A 22,812-nucleotide genomic window follows, 5' to 3' on the forward strand; every position below is an offset into this window, starting at 1 on the left:
TCGTTTTCCCGAAGCTGCGCGAAGTGTCGAGCTCACGCATGCGTGGCTCGAGCGGTAGTATATGCCTGCTATCCCCACCACTCCGTTAGACGCTAAGGAAGTTCATCGTTACTAATGTCGACGTCGATGCACTCAATTATGCCAGATCTGGCCACACTGCTATTGTCTATTCATATACCTTGTCTGTGGTGAAAGGTCTATTCATATAGCTCGCCTGTGATATTATTATAGTAAATTCCGGAGAACGAGTATTTTTAATAAAATTTTACTTTCTTTCGTTGTTACATTTTTTTTTTATATTTTAAATTCTTGCATCTGTTACATTTTAAATTACAATGTAAAAGACAACGTACGACAATAATGGCTGTGTTGGAAATGTGAACGAACGATGAAACATAAAAAAGTACATAGTAATATGTTACCTAAATTCCATTGTATAGGTGCTGTATCTACATTTCGGATTCAGAATCAGTGTATAAATTTCATATACTTTGAGAATGTCATACGAATTCGCATTCGTATCATATTTTTTTTTTTAAATTTAGTTTGCGATCTATTATGGAGCCTAACTGCTAATGTTACTTCTTTATTGTCATTTAAATTTGATATGTAAAATAAGAATGTGAAGCTCGATTACAGGAATATGCTGTTTACAATGATCATTCGTTTATGAACTAAATATGAGCAGATGTATGTGCATACATATGCTATTTTAAAACGTCGAGTTTCCTTAAAAATGTGTATATGACTGTACATCGATTTAGGTCTGATGTAATTCCCCACCAGTGTCAAGAAAGTGGTTCCCGCGTTGTGTTTGGTAAGAATAAGCACAATAATCCTCCTCCTGTAAAATAGAAAAAAAAATTACATTTTTATTCTTTGAAGAGTGACACATGATAATAAAGAAAGGAGTAAAATATTTAATACAGAACCAACCAATTAAGAGGGCAGCAACTATAAAAGTTGGTGCTGGACAGTACATATCCAAAAGTTGAGCTATTACGATGTTTCCAATAATTCCACCTAGACGTGCTGCGACCATAGAAATGGCTATTCCGGTCGCGCGAAGATGCGTTGGGAAAACCTCGGTTATTAGACAGTCCAACGCTGCGTTTCCACAACTTATCACACCGCTGAAGATAGCCGAAACAATCAGATTATGGTGTTTATTATACACAAAGTATAACCCTATTGAACACAGTCCTGATGAAAGCGTACTAAACACTGCAAACAAGTTTTTCATAAAATTTAAAAAATAATTAAAGATTACTTTTTTTTTAATTGGATTAACACTAAGTTGATTACAAATATTTATAATTCCTTATAACTGCATTTTATCACTTTTTGATGCTGTAAGATGAATTTATACAGGCTAAATAAAGAATCTACATACAGTGACTGTCACTTAAAATCATACATCTAGCGGTTCAACCGATATTTTTTCAATAAAACATGAAAATTGTTCAAAATTATTGAAACTCATATAGAGGTATATGTATAGTATAATGTTTCTTTATTTGATACATAACAACAATACAAAACAATCTTTAGTAGTACTCAGTAAATTAAATAAAATTTGAGGTTGCGTATGAAACATAGTTGTCGTTAACATTGGAAATCCGGTGAATCCCCAATTGTTTGTTGTGTAACAATGCTTAGGAACGATTGAATCTAGCTGAGTTATGCCAAAAAATCAATAAAAAAGACTTAAAATGCGTCAAACTATAGTAGCGGAGCGTGAATTAGTTATTTATCACTATAAAAACAAAAAAAGTTATAATGAAATTGGTAAAATTATTAATCGAAGCAAAGGTACAGTTCAACTTATAATAAAACGATAGAAAGAAGAGGACCGTGTAGTGAATAAATTAAAAAAGAGGTCTGATAAGAAACTGAATATCAGGGATGAACGATGGATTGTTAGAAAAATTAAAGATGATCCAAGGATTAGTGTTCCAAAATTAGCGTCGGAAGTTGAAAAATATTGAAATAAGAAAGTAAGTGATTGAACCATTAGAAGAGTATTAAGAAAACAGAAGTATGCTCGATAGAAGCCGTTCATAAGTTTGCAAAATAGGAAGAAGAGGTATGAGTTTGCTAAGAAGAATATAAAGGAACAATTTACTTGTTGAAAAAATGTAATTTTTACTGACGAATCGAAATTTAATATCTTCGGTTCGGATGGAAGAAAAATTGTATGGAGAAAACCAAATACAGCTATGGATATTCAAAATCTCCGAGTGACAGTTTTTGGCGGTGGGTCTGAAATGGTCTGGGGCTGCATGTCAGCATCTGGCGTTGGAAATCTAGTATTTAGTGATAATATAATGGATAAGTGATCGTATTTGAGTATATTAAAAAATAATTTAAAAGAAAATGCCGAAAAAATGGGAATTTTAAACGGTTTTAAATTTGTAAATTTTACGCTGACAACGATCCAATGCACAATTCTTACGTAGCGAAGACTTGGCTATTGTATAACTGCTCTAAAGTTCTTCAAACGCCCCCACAATCTCCTGATATCAACGTCATAGAACATATTTGAAACGAATTGGACAAAAAAGTAAGATTACACAATATTACAAACAAGGAAAGCCTTAAAAAAGCTTTGCAAGCAGAATGGACACCTGAATTTTGTGAGAATTTAGTAAAATCAATTCCTCGACGACTGCAGTGTGTTCAAAATACATTTGGTTACCCAACTAAATATTAATATAAACAATTTTTATTATATATTATTCTAAAACTGTATCTTATTTCCTCTGTACGATTTTTACTGACAGCTAAGTTTCATACGCAACCTTAAATTTTATTTATTTTACTGAGTACAACTAAAGGTTTTTTTATATTGTTGTCATATATCAAATAAAGAAACATTATACTATACATATATCTATTCACAAAATCATACATATAAGATCGTTCTGTCAATTAGCGCGGTATTTGTGAACAACCGTGTACGTTGTTCGAAGAGCAAGAAATCTGTGATCTGTGCAAAAGTAAACTATTTTTTAGTTTTAGGCGCGACTCCAAACCTTATACGATGAAATAAAGTTACAAAAAGATTAGAAGTGAATACTATACGTACCAAGAAAGAATTTACGACCGAGACGATCCATTCCTAAAACGGCGACAATATTTGCAGGAATGGCGGATGCCACTGTGATCAACGACTCTAAAAAAACAGAGGCGCCGATTTTGTCCGAACAAAGATTCTCAACATTGTGAGACCCCTTTTGAACCACGTATTCGGTAACCTGGCATATCGAAGCGATCTTTTCGGGATGATCGCGATGAAACTCGTCGAAACGATTGAACAGTTCCGGGAACCACATCATCAGACCATAATAACCGATGTGAAAAGTGAAGTTGATAATGATCGAGATGATGGTGAAGCGAAGAATCGGTGATATGAAGAGTTGTTTACTGTTGTCTACGATATCGCTGAGCATTGTTTTGCATTTGTTTTTTTCGACGCCAATCTTCGCCGGTTCCGGCTCTTGAAAGTCGTCGAGAATCAATTCTTTAACCTGTGGGATATAGCCATTAAAAATGATTATTTTATCAAAATTGTTAAAATCGTATTAGACAAATAAATTTCTACGTTGATACTTTAATCACATGTATGATATTCTTTTAATTTTTAATTTCAAAAAATATACATTTGAACAAAAATATTCTTTATTCGTAACACTGTTAAAGAATTAAGGTTGTTTTCTACTAATCCGTTAAATAGTGAAAAAATAAAGCTGCTTAAAAAAAGACCAGTCTCATCGTTAAAAAATGCGATAATACCATCAATTTTTGGAAGTATCTCTAAAAATAAGATCGAGCGATAATTACTGCTCGGATAAAAGTTGTTCAGAATCTCGTTCTGTATAACATACTTCGTTATCAGTACCTGCATTCTTCAGCTTTTTTTGTTAAAAAAAAATAGTAAATACACATTACTGTTTTAAGCTTTTCCAATCTACATTTTTGTTGTAAATTATAATACACCTTTTTCTGAAAAATATCGGATAAAAATGTGTTGGTTTAGGGCAAATTCACTAATGTGCAGGTTTACCAGAACAAATGCCGACTGAATGGGTTAAAAATAGTTTGACATATAGAATAGATATAAGAAAGAAGTATTTACCGTGTAACTGTCACGCGGTTTGCCAGTATTAATGGCGTATATCCCGCGGAAGATGTCGAGTGCCTCTTCGTATCTTCCGCAAGACAAGAGGTATTTAGGGGATTCAGGGAGCAGCAGGAGCAGCCCCGCGACGATAAACGACGGAGCAGCGCAGATCAGCAGGAAGATTCGCCAAGAATTGTATGTGAACGCCGAACTCGCAATGCCGATGTCGTTAGGGATGATCGACCATGCCAAGCCTGAAAAAAAATGAAAAGTCACATGCATTTTAATCAGAGACATATACCGAATTGCTCACCAGCAACAAAGAGGTTCCCAAGTGTCCAGAAGGCAGCCATAAAAGACAGCATCGAGCCTCGTTTAGACTTTGGCTGAAACTCAGCGAAGTATGACCAGATGACAGGTCCGCTACCTCCGAGCCTAAAACAAAGAAAAACGTCCATACAGTAACTGTCACTTAAAATCGTACACCTAGCGGTTCATCATCTTTTTGCAGCAAAGGGTCAGGGGGCCTAGGGATAATATTTAAGGGCCCACAGTATTACTATAGAGTTTTAAGGTGTCAAATATATGGGCACTGTACAACAGTGCTTTTTACACTCAGGTATGCTCAAACATGATAGTCTAGAATAAGGCGCACTATTATTGACTTTTGATACCCTGTATCTCGGAAACTGTTCAATTTACGAGCTTGAGCCCATTGGAACTTTTCATCAAGACACAATGAACTACATCATATCAAAAGTTCAGCTAATTTAACCGGGGGCCATTTTCCATAAGATCTGTGAGGGGTCCTTTGAGGTTGCGTATGAAACTTAGCTGTCAGTAAAAATCGTACAGAGGAAATAAGATACAGTTTTAGAATAATATATAATAAAAATTGTTTATATTAATATTTAGTTGGGTAACCAAATGTATTTTGAACACACTGCAGTCGTCGAGGAATTGATTTTACTAAATTCTCACAAAATTCAGGTGTCCATTCTGCTTGCAAAGCTTTTTTAAGGCTTTCCTTGTTTGTAATATTGTGTAATCTTACTTTTTTGTCCAATTCGTTTCAAATATGTTCTATGACGTTGATATCAGGAGATTGTGGGGGCGTTTGAAGAACTTTAGAGCAGTTATACAATAGCCAAGTCTTCGCTACGTAAGAATTGTGCATTGGATCGTCGTCAGCGTAAAATTTACAAATTTAAAACCGTTTAAAATTCCCATTTTTTCGGCATTTTCTTTTAAATTATTTTTTAATATACTCAAATACGATCACTTATCCATTATATTATCACTAAATACTAGATTTCCAACGCTAGATGCTGACATGCAGCCCCAGACCATTTCAGACCCACCGCCAAAAACTGTCACTCGGAGATTTTTAATATCCATAGCTGTATTTGGTTTTCTCCATACAATTTTTCTTCCATCCGAACCGAAGATATTAAATTTCGATTCGTCAGTAAAAATTACATTTTTTCAACAAGTAAATTGTTCCTTTATATTCTTCTTAGCAAACTCATACCTCTTCTTCCTATTTTGCAAACTTATGAACGGCTTCTATCGAGCATACTTCTGTTTTCTTAATACTCTTCTAATGGTTCAATCACTTACTTTCTTATTTCAATATTTTTCAACTTCCGACGCTAATTTTGGAACACTAATCCTTGGATAATCTTTAATTTCTCTAACAATCCATCGTTCATCCCTGATATTCAGTTTCTTATCAGACCTCTTTTTTAATTTATTCACTACACGGTCCTCTTCTTTCTATCGTTTAATTATAAGTTGAACTGTACCTTTGCTTCGATTAATAATTTTACCAATTTCATTATAACTTTTTTTGTTTTTATAGTGATAAATAACTAATTCACGCTCCGCTACTATAGTTTGACGCATTTTAAGTCTTTTTTATTGATTTTTTGGCATAACTCAGCTAGATTCAATCGTTCCTAAGCATTGTTACACAACAAACAATTGGGGATTCACCGGATTTCCAATGTTAACGACAACTATGTTTCATACGCAACCTCAAATTTTATTTAATTTACTGAGTACTACTAAAGATTGTTTTGTATTGTTGTTATGTATCAAATAAAGAAACATTATACTATACATATACCTCTATATGAGTTTCAATAATTTTGAACAATTTTCATGTTTTATTGAAAAAATATCGGTTGAACCGCTAGATGTATGATTTTAAGTGACAGTCACTGTATATACAATATGGTTCTGCTGAAAAAATGTAAATGACAATAAGAATCGTTGCAAGTATTAATTTCCCAAAAGATTCAAGTCCAATATGATGAACCCCCAAACCTAAAACGAAAAAGTTAACCGATGCTTCGTGTTGATTTATTTAATATGATTCTTATATAAATATCGTGAAAATTAAAAAAATTAAGTATCAATCTTAAAAAAAAAATCATAACTTTCCCATATTTGCTTTAATACCGTTGCCCTAAATCTGTATACATTTTTTTGTGGCTTATTCACAAAAGGCTGTATCTGATCTTTATAAAGAAATATAGATGGGGAAGGTTGAAAAAGTAGAATGCATTAGCATTGTTTTTTTACAAAAAAGACTTAAAATTTTAAGAAATTATTTTTTGGTATATTATAGTGGATGAGATTGTGAACAACTTTTATCTGAACAATAATTGTGTCGTTCACAGGACAAATCGATTATCTCTATAAAACAAAAAATGAAGGAATGTGATGAAATAATATACATTGTTTTTTAAAACTCCTTCATCATATAAATTCAAATAAACTTTGTAGCATGCATAAATACATATGTAGCTTTCATCTAACGGTATATAAAATAGAATAGCTTTAGAGTAATCGTCAGTAATGTTAAAATTTTCATGTGACTAGGGGAGTGTAATCGGTTTAGCAAGTGAAATAACTAATAAAATTAAATTCAGTGTTCAAATTTCTATATTTTTTATTAAAGAAGAAGTTAATTATTATATAGTTCTATTGTTCTTCGCTTGCACTCGACAGAAGGCATAAAAAGGGACGATTGGTAGCGCCTATAAAAGGCAAGGGCTACCGATCTCCCGGAGAGAGTCTCGTTCATGATCACTCGTGCGACACATCGCTGTATCAGCAAAAAGAAATCAACTAATTGCTAATAATTATATTTCCGTCTTCATTTATTCCTAAATGTTTAATAATTCAACACGCAGATACGATCTGGGAGTGGCGCTGACAAGGTTGAAAAAATATGTAATCTATGTAAGATTGATAAGGAATACAGCACAAGTTAAAATATACCCAATAAAAATTTATTCTTAATAATAATTCATTAGACCTCACAAGTATTTGCTTCTGTGGCAGTCAGACTCTGACTGACTAATTTATTTTATTTTAATTTTGATAATACGCCACTAAAAAATTTACCGTTATCATTAAGCACAGAATAGATTCTGAAATAAATTATTTATTACTCAACGGCTAAAAAATATAATATTTGTTGTTTAATGGTATTCATTTTTATTATTTTGGAAAATAATAAATATAAAAAGTTATGACTGAACCAAGTGTTTTAATACTTAAATTTAAAATATTTCAAAAAATAGAGTTAGTCGACTTGTCCTGTGAACGGCTCAATTGTTGCTCAGTCTCAGTTTCCGAGATATTTGCAAGTATTGTTGGTATACAGGGTGTTCGGCTACCCCTGGAAAAAATTTTATTGGGAGATTCTAGGAGCCAAAATAAGACGAAAATCAAGAATACCAATTTCTTGATTGAGGCTTTGTTAAAAAGTTATTAACGTTTAAAGTTCCGCTTGTAGAACGGCAATCTACGAACAGCTGTGTGCGCGTGATAGTGGTTCTCATTCAGCACGAGAAACTCTATTTACTGACGTATCGATAGTCTTACAGTTTTGTGAATGAGAACTACTATCACGCGTACGCAGCTGTTCGCATATTGCTGCACCACAGGCGGAATTTCAAACGTTAATAACGTTTTAACGAAGCCTCGATCAAAAAATTGGTATTCTTGATTTTCGTCTTATTTTGGTCCCTAGAATATCCCATTAAAATTTTTCCCAGGAGTGGCCGAACACCCTATATACAGTGAAAACTCGATAAAATGTCACTACTCCGGGTCCGGTCAGGAGCACTTATGGAATAGGAGAATCGTTTTTCGAATTTGATTGTAGTTTGCCGACGCCTCGAACATAGAAAGAGTCAGTAGCTAAAGAAGAAAGAGGATTTATCGCCCCAGTTTAAATATCTATTACACATTACATTTCTGAAAATATTTCAGTTTGCAGAAAATCTGAAATTGTGTACCAAAACGTGTTCAATTTCGAGTGAAATGTCTCAGTGGAGTTAGGGGAAGGTATTTAATAGCACCTCCAAAACATGTACGTACTGGTATCTTCGCAAGGTCAGTGGATAGTACATTTATCGAACAATGGTAGCTAACGAAACCTATTTCATAAGTGTTGCAGTTTCTGATCATTTACGGAACAGCGGAAGCATTCCGTTTGAAAATAGCTACCTCCTATTCGATAAATGTACCCAGCATCTCAATCCGACGTTCTTTGATGTTTCCGAAGATAGAAAAGGACATCACAAGAAGGATAAACAAAGAGAGAAAGACTCTCAAGTACAATATTTAATTCAATATTATGCTATTGGCCGATTTATATCGTGTTTAGTTTTATTTTAATTAGAAAAATCTCCCCCACATGATAGTAAAATTTGTATTAAAAAAAAATAAAAAATAAAAAACTTTCTTCTTGTACAGTAGTGTAGTCACACTGACAGGGGCATTTAAACGAAGATGACGAAGGCAATAAAGATTTTTAAAGAAAGCTGCTACGTCTCCGGTTACACTTAGCCTCGCTGGTTCAAGAGGGATCCCCCTAGGGGTGGGGATAAAAATGTATCATTTACGGAACAGCTCTTGAGGACATTTATTGAGTTTTTACTGTACTACCAAATTCACTTCTACTAGTCTAGACCTAACTCATACAGACAGAGTGTCCCAGTTTTTTTTCAGCATAACTTTGCCGGTGTGTTCTACAATCAAAACTAAGAAAAAATGTTATATGAACATATGCTCTTAAATGTTTTATTAGGGAGTTATAACTAATAATATAAAATGATAATGAACTGGCATTTCGTCGACACAACGTAGGAACGTATTATGAATATCTATTTGTGTTTACATAAACTCTAATGTTTACTTGCTGAAGTAGTTGATATCGTCATTGATTTCTGCTGAGTTAATAATGTTTAGTACGCAGTACACTGTACGATCAAGATGCCGCCAGAATTTTCCAATCGTGAATACGTTGATATACATTTCATTTATAGATTTTGTAATGGAAATGCTCCAACTGCTGTAAGGGAATATCAGCGAAGATTCCCTCAAAGAAGAACACCACATACAGTGCTAGACATAAGCATTGGCACAGCATGGTTATGGTAGTAAAAATGCTTATAACTACTAAACAAATTGATTTGAAGGAAAAACTTTTTGACATATTCATTTATTATCTATTTTAGTTTATTACATAGCAGAAGCAATAATATATATACATTGCTTCACAAAACAATAACAAAACTGTATTTATTGAACATTTTATGGGTGGACGAAAGTATTGGCACACTCGAATAAAAACATTTAAAAATGACTTGGAATTAAATATTAATGTTTAGTTGACCCTTCTTTTTTTTTGAAGGACTTTCTTTAATCGTTTGGGCATTGAATCAACTAACTTTTTAAAAATCCGGCTCGATTTTGTTCCATTCTTTTGAAAGAACATTCTTTAATTCTGCTTTGTTTGTTATATGATGCTTTCTAACCCGTTTTTCTAATTCATTCCAGACATGTTCGATAGGTTTCATGTCTGGACTCTGGGGTGGTGTATTTAGGGAATGAGAAATATTATAAATGATTCAATGATGTACGATATAAGCGGTGTGCTTTGGATCGCAATCTTGTTGGAAATAGAAATTACGCGGAAGGTTTAATGTTTCCGCACTTTTGAATAAATTTTGTTTTAATATATTTAAATATGAGTATTTCTCCATAATATTATCTATACGAATTAATTCACCAACCCTAGACGCTGCCATAGAATCCCACACCATAACTCTACCACCTCCATATTTTACACACGATTGTAAATTTCGTAGATCGAGTTCAGTATTTGGTTTTCTCCAAACTAATATTCTACCATCCGATTTAAATACATATATTAAATTTGTTTTCATCTAAAAACAGTATGTTCCTCCAAAATGTAGAATCCTTCGTTGTAAATTCTTTGGCAAATTCAACCCTCATCTTCCGATTTTTCTCATGTATGGTTTTCTTCGTGCAACACACGCAGAATATCCGGCAGTTTTTATTACCCTCTGCGCAGTTTTCGAACTTACTTCTTTTCGATACTCTTTATTTAATATCATTCTGAGTTCTGAGGAGTTTAATTTAGGATGTTTCTTCACTTCGTTTACAATTTTACGTTTTTCTCTAATAGATAACTTAGGAGGACGACCACTTCGATTCGTATTATCAAAATCTAATTGATTTATAAATCGTTTTACAATGCTTCTAATAGTAAAACGACTTCTGTTAATAATTTGTGATATTTTACTATAAGATTTTTGCATTTTATATAAATTTAGTATTATTTCTTTCTCTTCACTTGTGGTTTCTTTCACTTTTCTTGACATTATTACTTTTTCTTATTTTCCCTGTTGCTAGACGACTGAACTTTAGTATGATAGTTTTTAGAAATGACAATCGGGAAGTTCCCTACCTATATTTTAAAACGATGATCGGAAATTTTGCAATCAAATGTGGATATTTTACATTTAGCATCATGTGCCAATACTTTTGACTACCCATAGAATGTTCAATAAATATATTTTTGTTATTGTTATGTGAATCAATGTATTTATATTATTGCTTCTGTTATGTAATAAACTAAAATAGATAATAAATGACTATATCAAAAAGTATTTCTTCAAATCAATTTGTTTAGTAGTTATAAGCATTTGTATCACAACAACTATGCTGTACCATACTTATATCCAGCACTGTAGGTCAGTGTTTGTGAGAATTCATCAGCAACTAGGTGACACGTTCGTACGCTATGTCGACGAAACGCCAGTTCATTATCATTTTGTGTTATCAGTTATAATTTCTTATGTTCATATAACATTTTTCGTTTACATTTGCTTGTAGAACACGCTGACAAAGTTATGCATATTGTCGATATAAAATATAGCTAAACCTGATCTAATCACTAAAACAAATTAGTTAATTTAATCAATATTTCGATAATTAGTTTTAATAATTAGGTTAGGTTCGGCGTTTCGGCTAGCATATTCTTAAAATTGGTTAAATCTTTTAGTTCACCCGTTATACAGGATGTTCGTCCACCCCGGGAAAAATTTTAATGGAACATTCTAAAGGCCAAAATAAGACGAAAATCAAGGATACTAATTTGTTGATGGAGGTTTCGTTAAAAAAATAATAACGTTTAAAGTTCCGCTCGTACTGAATTCTTTTCTAGAAAGTGGGTAGGATTTCGGAGGTAGGTCTATTCACCAAAAATTATTGTAATTGACCCCCACAACCGAAAATAATTTTTCCAGAACGATTTGAAATTTTTAAATTTTTCGTAAAATTTCACACCTTTTCGAATTTTTTTCTCGAAAGTAGATAGGATTTCGAGGGTATGTCTAATGACAAAAAATGATTGTAATTGACCACCGCAACTGAAAATAATTTTTGCAGAACGATTTGAAATTTTTTTTTCACCGAAGAATTTAGGCACCTATACCCCTTTGTCGATTTTTCTTAAAAATTTGGTTTTCACTTTTCATAAATTTCTTTGACGCTCTACAGAAAAGGTGTCTAATACTTTTTTATAAATACCCATGAGCTCTACTTCGCCAATAAATTTCAATGAGATACTGTTACTATTGTAGGAGTTATGACCGTTCGAAAATTGAACCAGATTTATGGGGTTTTTCTTACTTTACGGTGTCAAGGAACAACTTTTTCAATATTGTTAGAATTTCTATATATTCTCCACTAAAATACACGTTGTTTGCATTTTGAAAAATTAAAATCCTCCAATCCGTTCAGGAGTTATGACATTTTAAAGATTCGCATGGAATCATTTCTGGCCTCACATTAGATTTTCGATAAAGAATTTTTTTCTCGAAAGTGCATAGGATTTCGGGGTATCTCTATTCACCAGAAATGCTTGTAATCGAGCCCTATAACTAAATATAATTCTTTTAGTATGATTTGAAATTTTTTAATTTCGCCTAAAAATTCCAGTACTTACTCGAATTTTTTTCTCGAAAGTGGATAGGATTTCAGGGGTATGTGTATTCACCAGAAATGATTGTAAAATGAGCCCTGCAACCAAAACTAATTTTTTCAGAATGATTTGAAATCTTTTAATAACTTTTTGATGTAGCCTCCTCAGTCAAGAAATTAATATTCTTGATTTTCGTCTTATTTTGCCTTCTAGAATCTCCCATTAAAATTTTTCCTATGGGTGGCCGAACACCCTGTATAGTTCAAGCCACTAACATAAACATTTTCAAGAAACACGGGAACGATTTTCATCATTGTCCTTTTGTCTATTGTATAATATTAGAAATAGATTCTTAGATTGAGTTGCTTACGCAGCGCCGTTGAGAAAGCGAAAGAACATGAAGAGTTCATAGGATTGGCTGAAGCTGGAGGCTACGATGCATAGCGCGTTCGTGAATGAGATGGCGATGAGAACCTTTCGACGACCTAGGGCGTCCGCTACAGAGCCCCAAGCGTACGCGCCGGCCATCATGCCGATGAAGATAATGGAATTGAGCCATCCCTTGGCTTGTGTGTCGAGCTTTAGATCACATTGTGCACTCGGTAGGATGAAGGACATGGAAATCACGTCCATCTCCTCGCTGGTGCTGACGAAACCACATACCGTGAGGAGGAAGTAGTGGAATTTCCCATAGTCTAAAATTACACAAAAATACTTAAATATGTCTGTTGCTGGTTGCAGATATGTACGTGGAAAAACTGGTTAGGATAAAGAGTGTTAAAAAATAAGAACATAAGTTTCCAAGTTGGAAATACATTAAGAATCTGATTACCGGTAAGCTCAATGGCCTTCTCAAAGTCTGCTTTAACACAGGATCCTTTCTCGGGATCTAGGGTTTTGCCCTTAGTTCCAATACCTGTTGCAAAAAAGTACAAAGTATTGAACAAATCGGTCAGAAGTTCTGTTGGAAATATTAGAAAATTTCTACCTACGGGCAAGTTCGAGATCCTTGGAGCCACAGCCGTTTAGCCGCTCGTCTTTTACATCACACTCTATAATAGAAAAGTTCAAACATGTATAGTTCCGTTTCAACCGTGTTACACCGTTTGAATTAAAATTACACGGAACTCGCAATGCGCGAAAGTTAACACTCGGATCATATAATAGATCCATCAAATATTGACATTACACCGAGGGGGGCACGAAAATCGATTGAAATTAGTAACTTTTCGACAAGAATTTAAGGGGAGATGTTCGTGTAACGGATTAAAAAAATCAACCCAATGTTCGACATTTCAAAAATAAGCTATCAAAATTTTAAGGACGAATTTGCAAAATAAATCTATCGGACTCCATACAGACTGACGTTTTATTGTTTTCAATTAAAAAAGGTCCCATTCTAAAATCCACGATGGGGTAATTTTTAATAACTTCACCAATATATTGTTTACAGACACGTGTAAGTTTTCTTTCTAGAATATTATTACAGGTATGTTTGCAAATACTTTCCGTGCGAAACCAGAAGCCAGTATGCGTTCTTCTTATTGAGAATGAAAGGTAAATATGATTTTTTTTAGCAGAATTGTATATTTTAAGATCTGTGCATGTTTATACAGGATTAAAAAAGCAATTCTAACGCTATCGTCTCATTATTGCAGCATAGAAGTGTACAACCTTTGATAAAAAAAAAGTGTTCCAAAGCATAAAGATTAGAGACAACATTAATAAATTATCATAAATTTGCAAAGCATTTGAATCGATGGAAATCAAAACAGAATTACGATTCAAGAATTCTGTAATCAGTTTTTCTCGTCAATTTTAATTGTTTTTTATCATAATTTGTATAAACTGTCGTTTCAAAAATTGTTTTCATTCAAGGACCTAGCTAGGTATCATCGTGTTATCTATTGTCTCAAAAAACGCTAAAGGAAAGTGGTCGTCGAATCGGGTAAAGCATATGTATGTATGTATGTCGATCAAGATGTTTTTCAGCTTATCCCTCTTTGCTTTTTACTTTATCATCAATGTATCACTTATTTAAAAAAATTCGTAAACTTGCAAAACATCGGTTGAAAATTACTGATCCAGACCCGTTTTTTCAGCAATTTACGAGTTGAAAGAAGCTTATTTGAAGCTACCACACTTGAAAATTTCACGGCTATATGACGCATATACCATTTTATCTCCCTCGATACATGAATATGCAATCTGGCATGCAATATCCTTGTTCAATAGACGTACTATTCGGTCGATATTCGAGAGTATTGTATTTATTTTTATCTTGAATAATGCAGGGGAAAAATAAAACGAAATCGAAATTATCATCCGCGGACTTATAAGACTTAAATATGTGTAAAATCTCAATGAAAAATATGGTCGTGTGATCTTAAAACGTGTTTCTCTACATGACAAAATGCCCGTTATAATCGATATGTAGTTTCTTTCTTTCGAATTGTGGTTTCCGAAATTGTTTCGAATAATCGAGCAGTAAAAATCGAAAGATACGTACTATGATTGTGCTTTGAGCCAGGTTCACTCTCTACCATTCTACGATATCGACGCAGTTGGGTGAATCTGGCTTGGTGATAGGGTCAGATGAGAAATCTTCGTGCTCGACGATGGGCTTCAATCGATATTAAATTGATCTTGTTCTTGCGGATTGCTGGATCTCGGCGAGCTCTTCCTGCTGAATCTGCGCTGATCTGCTGCTGTTCGTCGGCGGGACTAGGTTCTGCGCTCACTTGCGAACTGAAACACGTCGCAAAAACAGATTTATAGTTACATAAGCAAAAAAACCAGTACGCCTATGTAACGCGTTATTGTTTTTTAAAGTGGTTAAATAGAGATCGATTTTTCTTTTCACGGACACGCGTGATTTGAAAGCGACGAAAGTGAACAAAAATACTATTAGATGGCAAACCGTGCAAATGAAAATTCCCTTTTTGCCAATCGTTCGCCGCTTATGCATCGCCATTAGTTTTTCCCGTATCGAGTTAAATGCGACAGACTCAAGCAAGCTATCTTTTTCTTTGTACAAATGTTAATGCTAGAGCGATACTAAAGTACTATATCGCAAATAATAAATATGTAGCTAGAAATGATCGTATGTAATTATAAGTGAAACTTTTTAAGCGTTTCTCGAGCACTATCGCCAGAAAACCGTTATTATTGATTGAATAACAAATATGTTAATGCTTAAAGATAGAGAGTCACGTAAAATAACGAACAACGAAACCCTTGCGTGTATTTTGTAACGTTTCGTCATTTTATTCTACGAAAGAATTATTGTAATTTCTTTGAAAGAAACTAATCGAACGATTAACCGCGTTGCATCGTATTTATTGCATGTTGCTTTGACGATCAATTGTCATTCAACGATCTTCTACGAGACATACGAACGATCGATCGTGAATCGAGAATAGTCGTTAATCTTGGTTCGAAGAAGATCGAGAGCCCGCGAGGGAACGTTCTCCTGTTTTTTCCATCGAAATGCACGATCCTATAACGGGACGGGATCACGTGCTTTGAAATCAATATCCAGAGGTTAAGTAGGGCCAATTTGTAATTGCACTGATAATGGGCGTGGGTCGTAACGTACTGAAAGACAACGATTTAGAAGCTTCCCGACGATGGAGATGACAATAGAGTCTGCTTACAAAGCGATTTAAAAGCGGTACGTGATTCGCATCGACGAGAATTTTATCTTCCTTCACGGATTAATAAGATTGTTAGTGCAATATCGTGACGCGAAGGGAACCAAGCCAAGTGCAAATATTCGTTTCGACAAAATATGAAATCACTAACGAACAATCATAATTCCTTGCACGCACGGTCATCGATCGGATCGAATTGGAAAATGATATTTTAAAAAATCGAAAATTTATTGATTTTAAGACGGTCTCGAAGAAGAAGTATTTAAAATGATATTATTCCAGAGCGTTTAGAACTCTTTTCAGATTCGTTGATCATCATTTTTTTGTTCAACGAGACGGGGCAAAAAAAGATATTTAATTATTTATAGTGGTTAGTAACCGAAATCATTTAAGTATATACATATTAATCCTTGTATCGTTCAAAATATATCTTATAACGGTTGCGATACCTGATTGAAATTTCGATTTTACATGAAATTACGAACGCACAACCTTGGTTCACAGATGACTGCACCCGTTTAACACATAAACGAAGCACACTTTGATCGCTTTAATTATTGCGTGTTCCCACAATTCTATTATGTTCGACGTAACGAACCATCGTACGTAACAGTCGATGTTGTACACAGTTTTCTCGCTACCTTTGATTGAACAAAATCTTGTAAACCTTGAGCAGAACATTGTCATATATGAAAAGATTAAATTATGGACATATTCACAGAATTACCATAACGATTCGATATATTCCACAACGAGAGCAAAATACTTGTTTGGCCACCCTGGGAAAAATTTTAATGGAACATTCTAGAGGCCAAAATAGGACGAAAATCAAGAATACCAATTTATTGATGGAGGCTTCGTTAAGAAGTTATTAACGTTTAGAATTCCGCCCGTACTGAATTTTTTTCTCGAAAATGTGTAGGATTTCGAGGGTATGACCAAATGACCAAAAATGATTGTAATTGACCCCCGCAACCAAAAATAATTTTTTCAGAATGATTTGAAATTTTTTAATTCAATTTTTTAATAACTTTTTAACGAAGCCTCATTTCAGAAATTGATATTCTTGATTTTCGTCTTATTTTGGCTTCTAGAATCTCCATTAAAATTTTTCTCAAGGGTGGCCGAACACCCTGTATAGTACATACATACATACATTTAGTACATTATACATATATTATGTACATACATCGAATATGTCGATAATTACATATATGTATAATACAAAAAAGAGAAATTATTTTGTTCATGGAGGTACTAGAAGAACAAACACTTACGAGAGTTTGAATAAAATCCCGTACTTCGGTATGATATTTATTGTTTAGAATAAATGTGTTATAATTGGTTGTGCACTTTATCATTCGATGATGTACGATGGAAAAAATAAATTATTGATTTTTCGGAAACCGAAAAGAAATTGGCAAAATATTATATTTTGCAATAAAATATTTTAGGGAGTCGGTTATAATTAAAAATAAAAATTTATTTTTGTAGAAAATAATATTGAGAGGGAGTCGAGCGTAGAAAACGAAATTTTAAAGAAAAAAATAAATTTTCGACCGTGACAGGACTCGAACCTGCAATCTTCGGATCCGAAGTCCGACGCCTTATCCGTTAGGCCACACGGTCGTTGAAGGGTAGTTTTCTGAAATTAGTATTTCAATAATGCATAAATTATCACCCTTGCTTTTATCTCTATCAAAACAAGATTATCGTGTAAGTATTTCAACTTTTAATTAACAATATTACCTTGCGCAACTAAATACGCATTACTTTTTACGGGCAATTATCATACATATACCTATACATAATCTAGTGAAACAAAAGTAACTTGATGTTAGGTAGTCGTTTTTGCAGTATACATGTTAATTTACGCGTACGCTTATGCTTTTAAAGATAATTTGAGGAATGTTAGTAGGTATTCTTATTATTTCAAAGAGTTTCTTATTCAATAATCGACCAATAAAATAATAATTCGATTTATTGTATCAGAGTTGAAGATAATATAATTCGTATAATAAACTCGTAAATTGTATACAGAGACTTTCAAACCAAACGGTCCATACATGGACATATTTATCATTATTCAAAACAAAACAAAAAAATGACAAATAGAGGTGAACCGTTTGAATAAATCGTTCTGGACGATAATTGAAAATAGAAAACGCTATTCGAATACAAGGATTAAAGTTCTTGAGGAAATAAAATGGGCGAAAGGTTTTTATAGGGAATGAGGAGGTCAAGTTGCATGAAGTGATCCATAAGATCGCGATTTCGTGTAATCTGCGGAAAGTTTTCAACAGACGCGCGTGATATCGTCTATTTAGCGAGTATTTGGTACAGGATGTCCGTCAATGTCTGCTAATATTCAGCCGTTTTCTAGAACGGCATTAAGCCACGACACGCCTGCCTTGCAATTATGTCGTTGAGCCTTCAGGGTCTGTAACATAACTGGTCAAGGTATTAAATGGATCTTTTTGTGGAAAATGACATGGCGATAGACGAGAAGAAGATTGAATTAAAATATTTAAAAAATGTCTATTCTAAAGTATGGAAGGTAAACAGGTACCTCTGTAGGAACTTCTTCTGTAAATACGCGCAGAATTAAAAGTAACTTTAGGAAACATAGCTGTTTCTTATTTGCAGCGAGCCAATAAAACAAAATCGGTCGCGATACAACAACAATGCGTACAATTCCAGCACCTTTTAAAAGGTATAAATAGTTTGCGACGGTGCGGCGCATTGAGGTCGTTGCACGGTACAGTGTAATTAACTACATCGGTTAAATTGTCAATTATCCGTTGTGAAATTTAGTTCAACGATCCGGCCAATGTAATCGTGATCTCGAATGATGGCTACCGCAGGTGCAACGACAATGCGAACAACTTTGCTAGAGCAGCCTCTAGAATCACACACGCGTTAATTTCACTCATCGAATGTCATTAATTAATTCAGCATTTCTGCTAGGACCTTTTATTAATGGGAGTTTTGCTGTTGTACGTTGGTTGCAAAATGCTTTACGTTTAATAGTACACATGTTGAACTACAATAGATTCGTTGGATATTCTTTTTCATAAACTGTCTTTTAGAAAGTTCATATCGAAAAGTAATCCATGTGCATACGTAGAAGAGAAAATTTGTCAAATAGAAGATTAAAACAAACTTTCGAGACCATTTAATCTGCATTTCAACTTTTCGACACAATCATTTAAGGCGTATTAACATTCATATATAATTTCAAGAAAAATTTTTTTTCTTACAAAGATTTATAGTCATTATTAGCAACTAGTTGTTATTAGCTGCGTAGTCTATATTGTATCTATTTTTATTGTAATAGTTTGCAACAACTGAAAAGCACTAATTCGAGCGAAACAATCTGTTAGGAATATCGAAACTCGATACTTTCAAAATGGTATCGCAAAGGTCGATCGTATCAAGAGCACGGAATTTAATTGAACAACCTGACTGTTCTTGCAATAACTATAAACGGATGCAAAGGCCAGTCGCCTTTGTGTAATCCTTATTAAATATTTCGACTCTCAAATAGAATTCAAAGTAGAAGATCCCCTTAGGGCAGAAAGCAAAGAATGCCATCATTCTTTGCGAATATCTACGCTAAAAGTACGACAATATATAGCATGCTTTCATAATTAGTTTGATTTCTATGATCATATTATATTGACAAGATAGTGTGAACATTTTACGGCTATAAGCGAGAGCCAGCTGACGTCGGAACAGAAACGTGTGAAAAATATCGCATACGCTCTTCGAAGCATCATTCTTAGCATGTTTTCTCCGTAGAATTTTATTAAACCCGGAAATATATTGTTGGACCACTCTATTTTTACTTTTATTGTTGAAACGACAAATTAAAAAATAAAAACGAATCATTCGAAATAGGGCTGCTCCCGTGTTATTGGCCGTTTATTTTTTTCCACTTCTCTATTTCTGATAATTTCGGAGAGTGACCACGTCGTATGTGATTACTAGTACTTGACACGTTTGCAAAATTTTAATTATGCTTCACTTATTTTTCTTTCTTCTGGCGTACTCCTTTCTCCTCCCCACAGAATACCATCGAAATAACTGATGGAAACGACATCATCGCTTGTTTAAACAATGGACTAACACTATATTTTTACAAAAATGTCGGTAAATAAAGATTTTTAAACGTGTATCAATACTTGATGTCCATCGCTTCATAAAATTTATATATTTACCAACTAGAACAAGCATTACAATATATTGAAAAAGAATCCGTTCGATAAGTTTGATATAAAAAAATATACAGGGTGTTCAGCCAACCCTGGAAAAAATGTTAATAGGAGATTCTAGAGGGCAAAATAAGACGAAAATCAAGAATACCAATTTCTTGATGGAGGCTTCGTTAAAAAGTTATTAACGTTTCAAGTTCCACCCGTACTGAACTTCTATTTCGAAAATGCGCAGGATTTCAGGGGTATATGTATTCACCAAAAATGATTGTAATTGACCGCCGCAACTGAAAATAATTTTTTCAGAACGATTCGAAATTTTTTATTTCGCCGAAAAATTTAGACACCTACCCCCTGTCAATTCTTCTTAAAAATTTGTTTTTGATTTTTAGTAATTTTGTTTGATGCCTTACAGAAAAGTTGTCTAATACTTTTTGTAGGTACCTATGAGCTCTTCTCCAGAATAAAATTTCATTGAAATATATTCACTTTTGCAGGAGTTATGGATGTTTGAAAATTGGGTTTTCTCACTTCACGGGGTTAAGGAACAACTTTTCAAATATTCTTTGAATTTCTACATATTCTTCACCAAAATACGCGTTATTTGCCAATCCGTTCAAAAGTTATGACATTTTAAAGATACGCATTCAGGGAAGCACTTCTGGCCTCACATTATATTTTCAGTAAGGAATTTTTTTCTCGAAACTGAGTAGGAATTCGTGGGTATGTCTGTTGACCAAAAATAATTATAATTGGCCCCTGCAGCCAAAAATAATTTTTTTGAGAACGATTTGAAATTTTTTAATTTAATGTTTTAATAATTTGTTAACAAAGCCTCAATCGAAAAATTGGTATTCTTGATTTTCGTCTTATCTCAGCCACTAGAATCTCCCATTAAAATTTTCCCCAGGAGTGGCCGAACACCCTGTATAGAGTAACAATGTCCCAAAATTTGTGTAACGTCCGAATATTAATTCGAGTCACTGTACGCGCGCGTGTGTGTTTTATATTTTCCCGCGCAGAATTAGCTGGAGTTTGAAGAAGGTCAGTACGATATCTTTTTGTTGGCGAGGGTAGATTTGTCTCTGTTGGTGAATAAAATGTGCCAATTCTGGCCGTAACGCATGCGTGTTCGTTCACCAGGATAGGAAGGTCTTGTCTTTTGATCGAGCGTCGAGTATCGTTCCCGATCGCGGATCGAACGGTGCAAGAGGAAACGAGGTCAAGCTGCTCTCGAAAGCTCTAATCGGCGTGTCAGGCATGTGGCACTGAAAGTAAAGCGGTTTGTGTAATTATCGTCAGTCTCGCAAGGACATAATAATCAATCTCGTTGCCGACAAATTTGCCGAGAAGGGCGGGAAGAGGGGGCAGCGGTGCCATCGCTGAAAAGCGGTGTCATCACACTCGTTAAGATTGGTTCGCACTACGAGCGACCACCGCGACTAATTGACGTGTTTTCGACAAACGTTTCGCCGATCATTTTGTTATCACGATCGCTACGCGTGTCCTGGACTTGATTCTTTTAAACACCGCTGCTTTCATGTTCTGGGAGTGTTGTCAACCTTCTGTTCCCGAACAAATAATCTAAATATCTACTTTTGGATAATGAGATAATTCAAAGTTCTTTATATCTTTTCGAGAACAAAAAACGAGCAACTTTTGTAGAAAATATTCTGCAATTGTAACACTTTTAGGAAGCGATTCTGCAAATTAAAATAAGACGAAAATTTAATCAATTCTTTTCTTCGTTATCGAACATAGTAAAAGAGTTTACTCAACCTTTTTTTATGCCAAATTTAATTCCCAAAACGCGATCGAGAGATACTAAAACATATTATTCTGTACAAAAATTTCAGTGACGTTTTTCTTAATTGCTATTTTCTGTTTACAGTTTCTTCCTTATATATTGATTTTTCCGTGTAAAATCACCATTTCACTGGTCTTCTAAAAGAAGGAACTAGAAAAATATTTTTCACAAAAGTGTACATAACTTTCGAAACGTAAATGATCGTTATCTACTTGACTGATATTTCACCTACTTCTCGTATGTGCTCCTGGAAAAGTTATTTCCCTTGTATCCTTGAAAATATCTAAACAACCACTGCAATAAAATTATCATTTATGAAAATGATGGATGTTTTTCATTAGAAATGAAAGTTTACATAGACTAATTACTAGTGTCGTTCCACTGCATTTAAAGAACGTCAGGTCTTCGTTTTCGACAATCTTTCCGGTCTATGGTAAAAAGTTCTAGGTACTATTATATTTTTTTTAGAAATAACTAACAGCAAAATCTTTCAGACTTTGCAAGCATACGCTTTGATAAAATTGGAACAAATTGTTTCTTTAATCTAAGCCAAGAAATTATAGCGTATTGTGCTGTATTTAAAATTAATTTAGTCAACATACTTTTGATCAGATATGATATGAATTCGAAGGACGCTAACTTCTGATCATACATCTATGAGTTCCATCGACGAACACGTACCTAATATACATATATTCAATTAT

At 33.9% G+C, this 22,812-nt stretch overlaps 1 protein-coding gene and 1 non-coding gene across 5 annotated transcripts in view; both read right to left on the bottom strand.

The window, feature by feature from the left end:
- Nucleotides 1-336: 336 nt before the first annotated feature.
- The window catches only part of LOC122403857 (synaptic vesicle glycoprotein 2B), a 39,016-nt gene continuing 16,540 nt past the window's right edge, over nucleotides 337-22,812 (bottom strand). For all 4 annotated transcript variants that reach the window (XM_043407632.1, XM_043407630.1, XM_043407631.1 and 1 more), the window contains 9 exons: nucleotides 14,944-15,182; nucleotides 13,427-13,486; nucleotides 13,267-13,350; nucleotides 12,805-13,129; nucleotides 4,437-4,558; nucleotides 4,139-4,377; nucleotides 3,089-3,530; nucleotides 937-1,224; nucleotides 337-844 (listed from right to left, as the gene is read on the bottom strand). In XM_043407632.1, coding sequence (XP_043263567.1) covers nucleotides 789-844; nucleotides 937-1,224; nucleotides 3,089-3,530; nucleotides 4,139-4,377; nucleotides 4,437-4,558; nucleotides 12,805-13,129; nucleotides 13,267-13,350; nucleotides 13,427-13,486; nucleotides 14,944-14,980 — 1,653 coding nt within the window. In that variant the 5' untranslated portion in view covers nucleotides 14,981-15,182 and the 3' untranslated portion in view covers nucleotides 337-788. The remainder of the gene's footprint in view (nucleotides 845-936; nucleotides 1,225-3,088; nucleotides 3,531-4,138; nucleotides 4,378-4,436; nucleotides 4,559-12,804; nucleotides 13,130-13,266; nucleotides 13,351-13,426; nucleotides 13,487-14,943; nucleotides 15,183-22,812) is intronic.
- Trnar-ucg lies at nucleotides 17,644-17,716 on the bottom strand. The gene has a single exon. It is a non-coding gene; the product is annotated as a tRNA-Arg (tRNA).

Source organism: Colletes gigas, unplaced genomic scaffold (assembly GCF_013123115.1).
Source record: "Colletes gigas isolate AHSC1104 unplaced genomic scaffold, ASM1312311v1 Colletes_gigas_Sc00080, whole genome shotgun sequence".
In the NCBI taxonomy this organism is placed as follows: domain Eukaryota; kingdom Metazoa; phylum Arthropoda; class Insecta; order Hymenoptera; family Colletidae; genus Colletes; species Colletes gigas.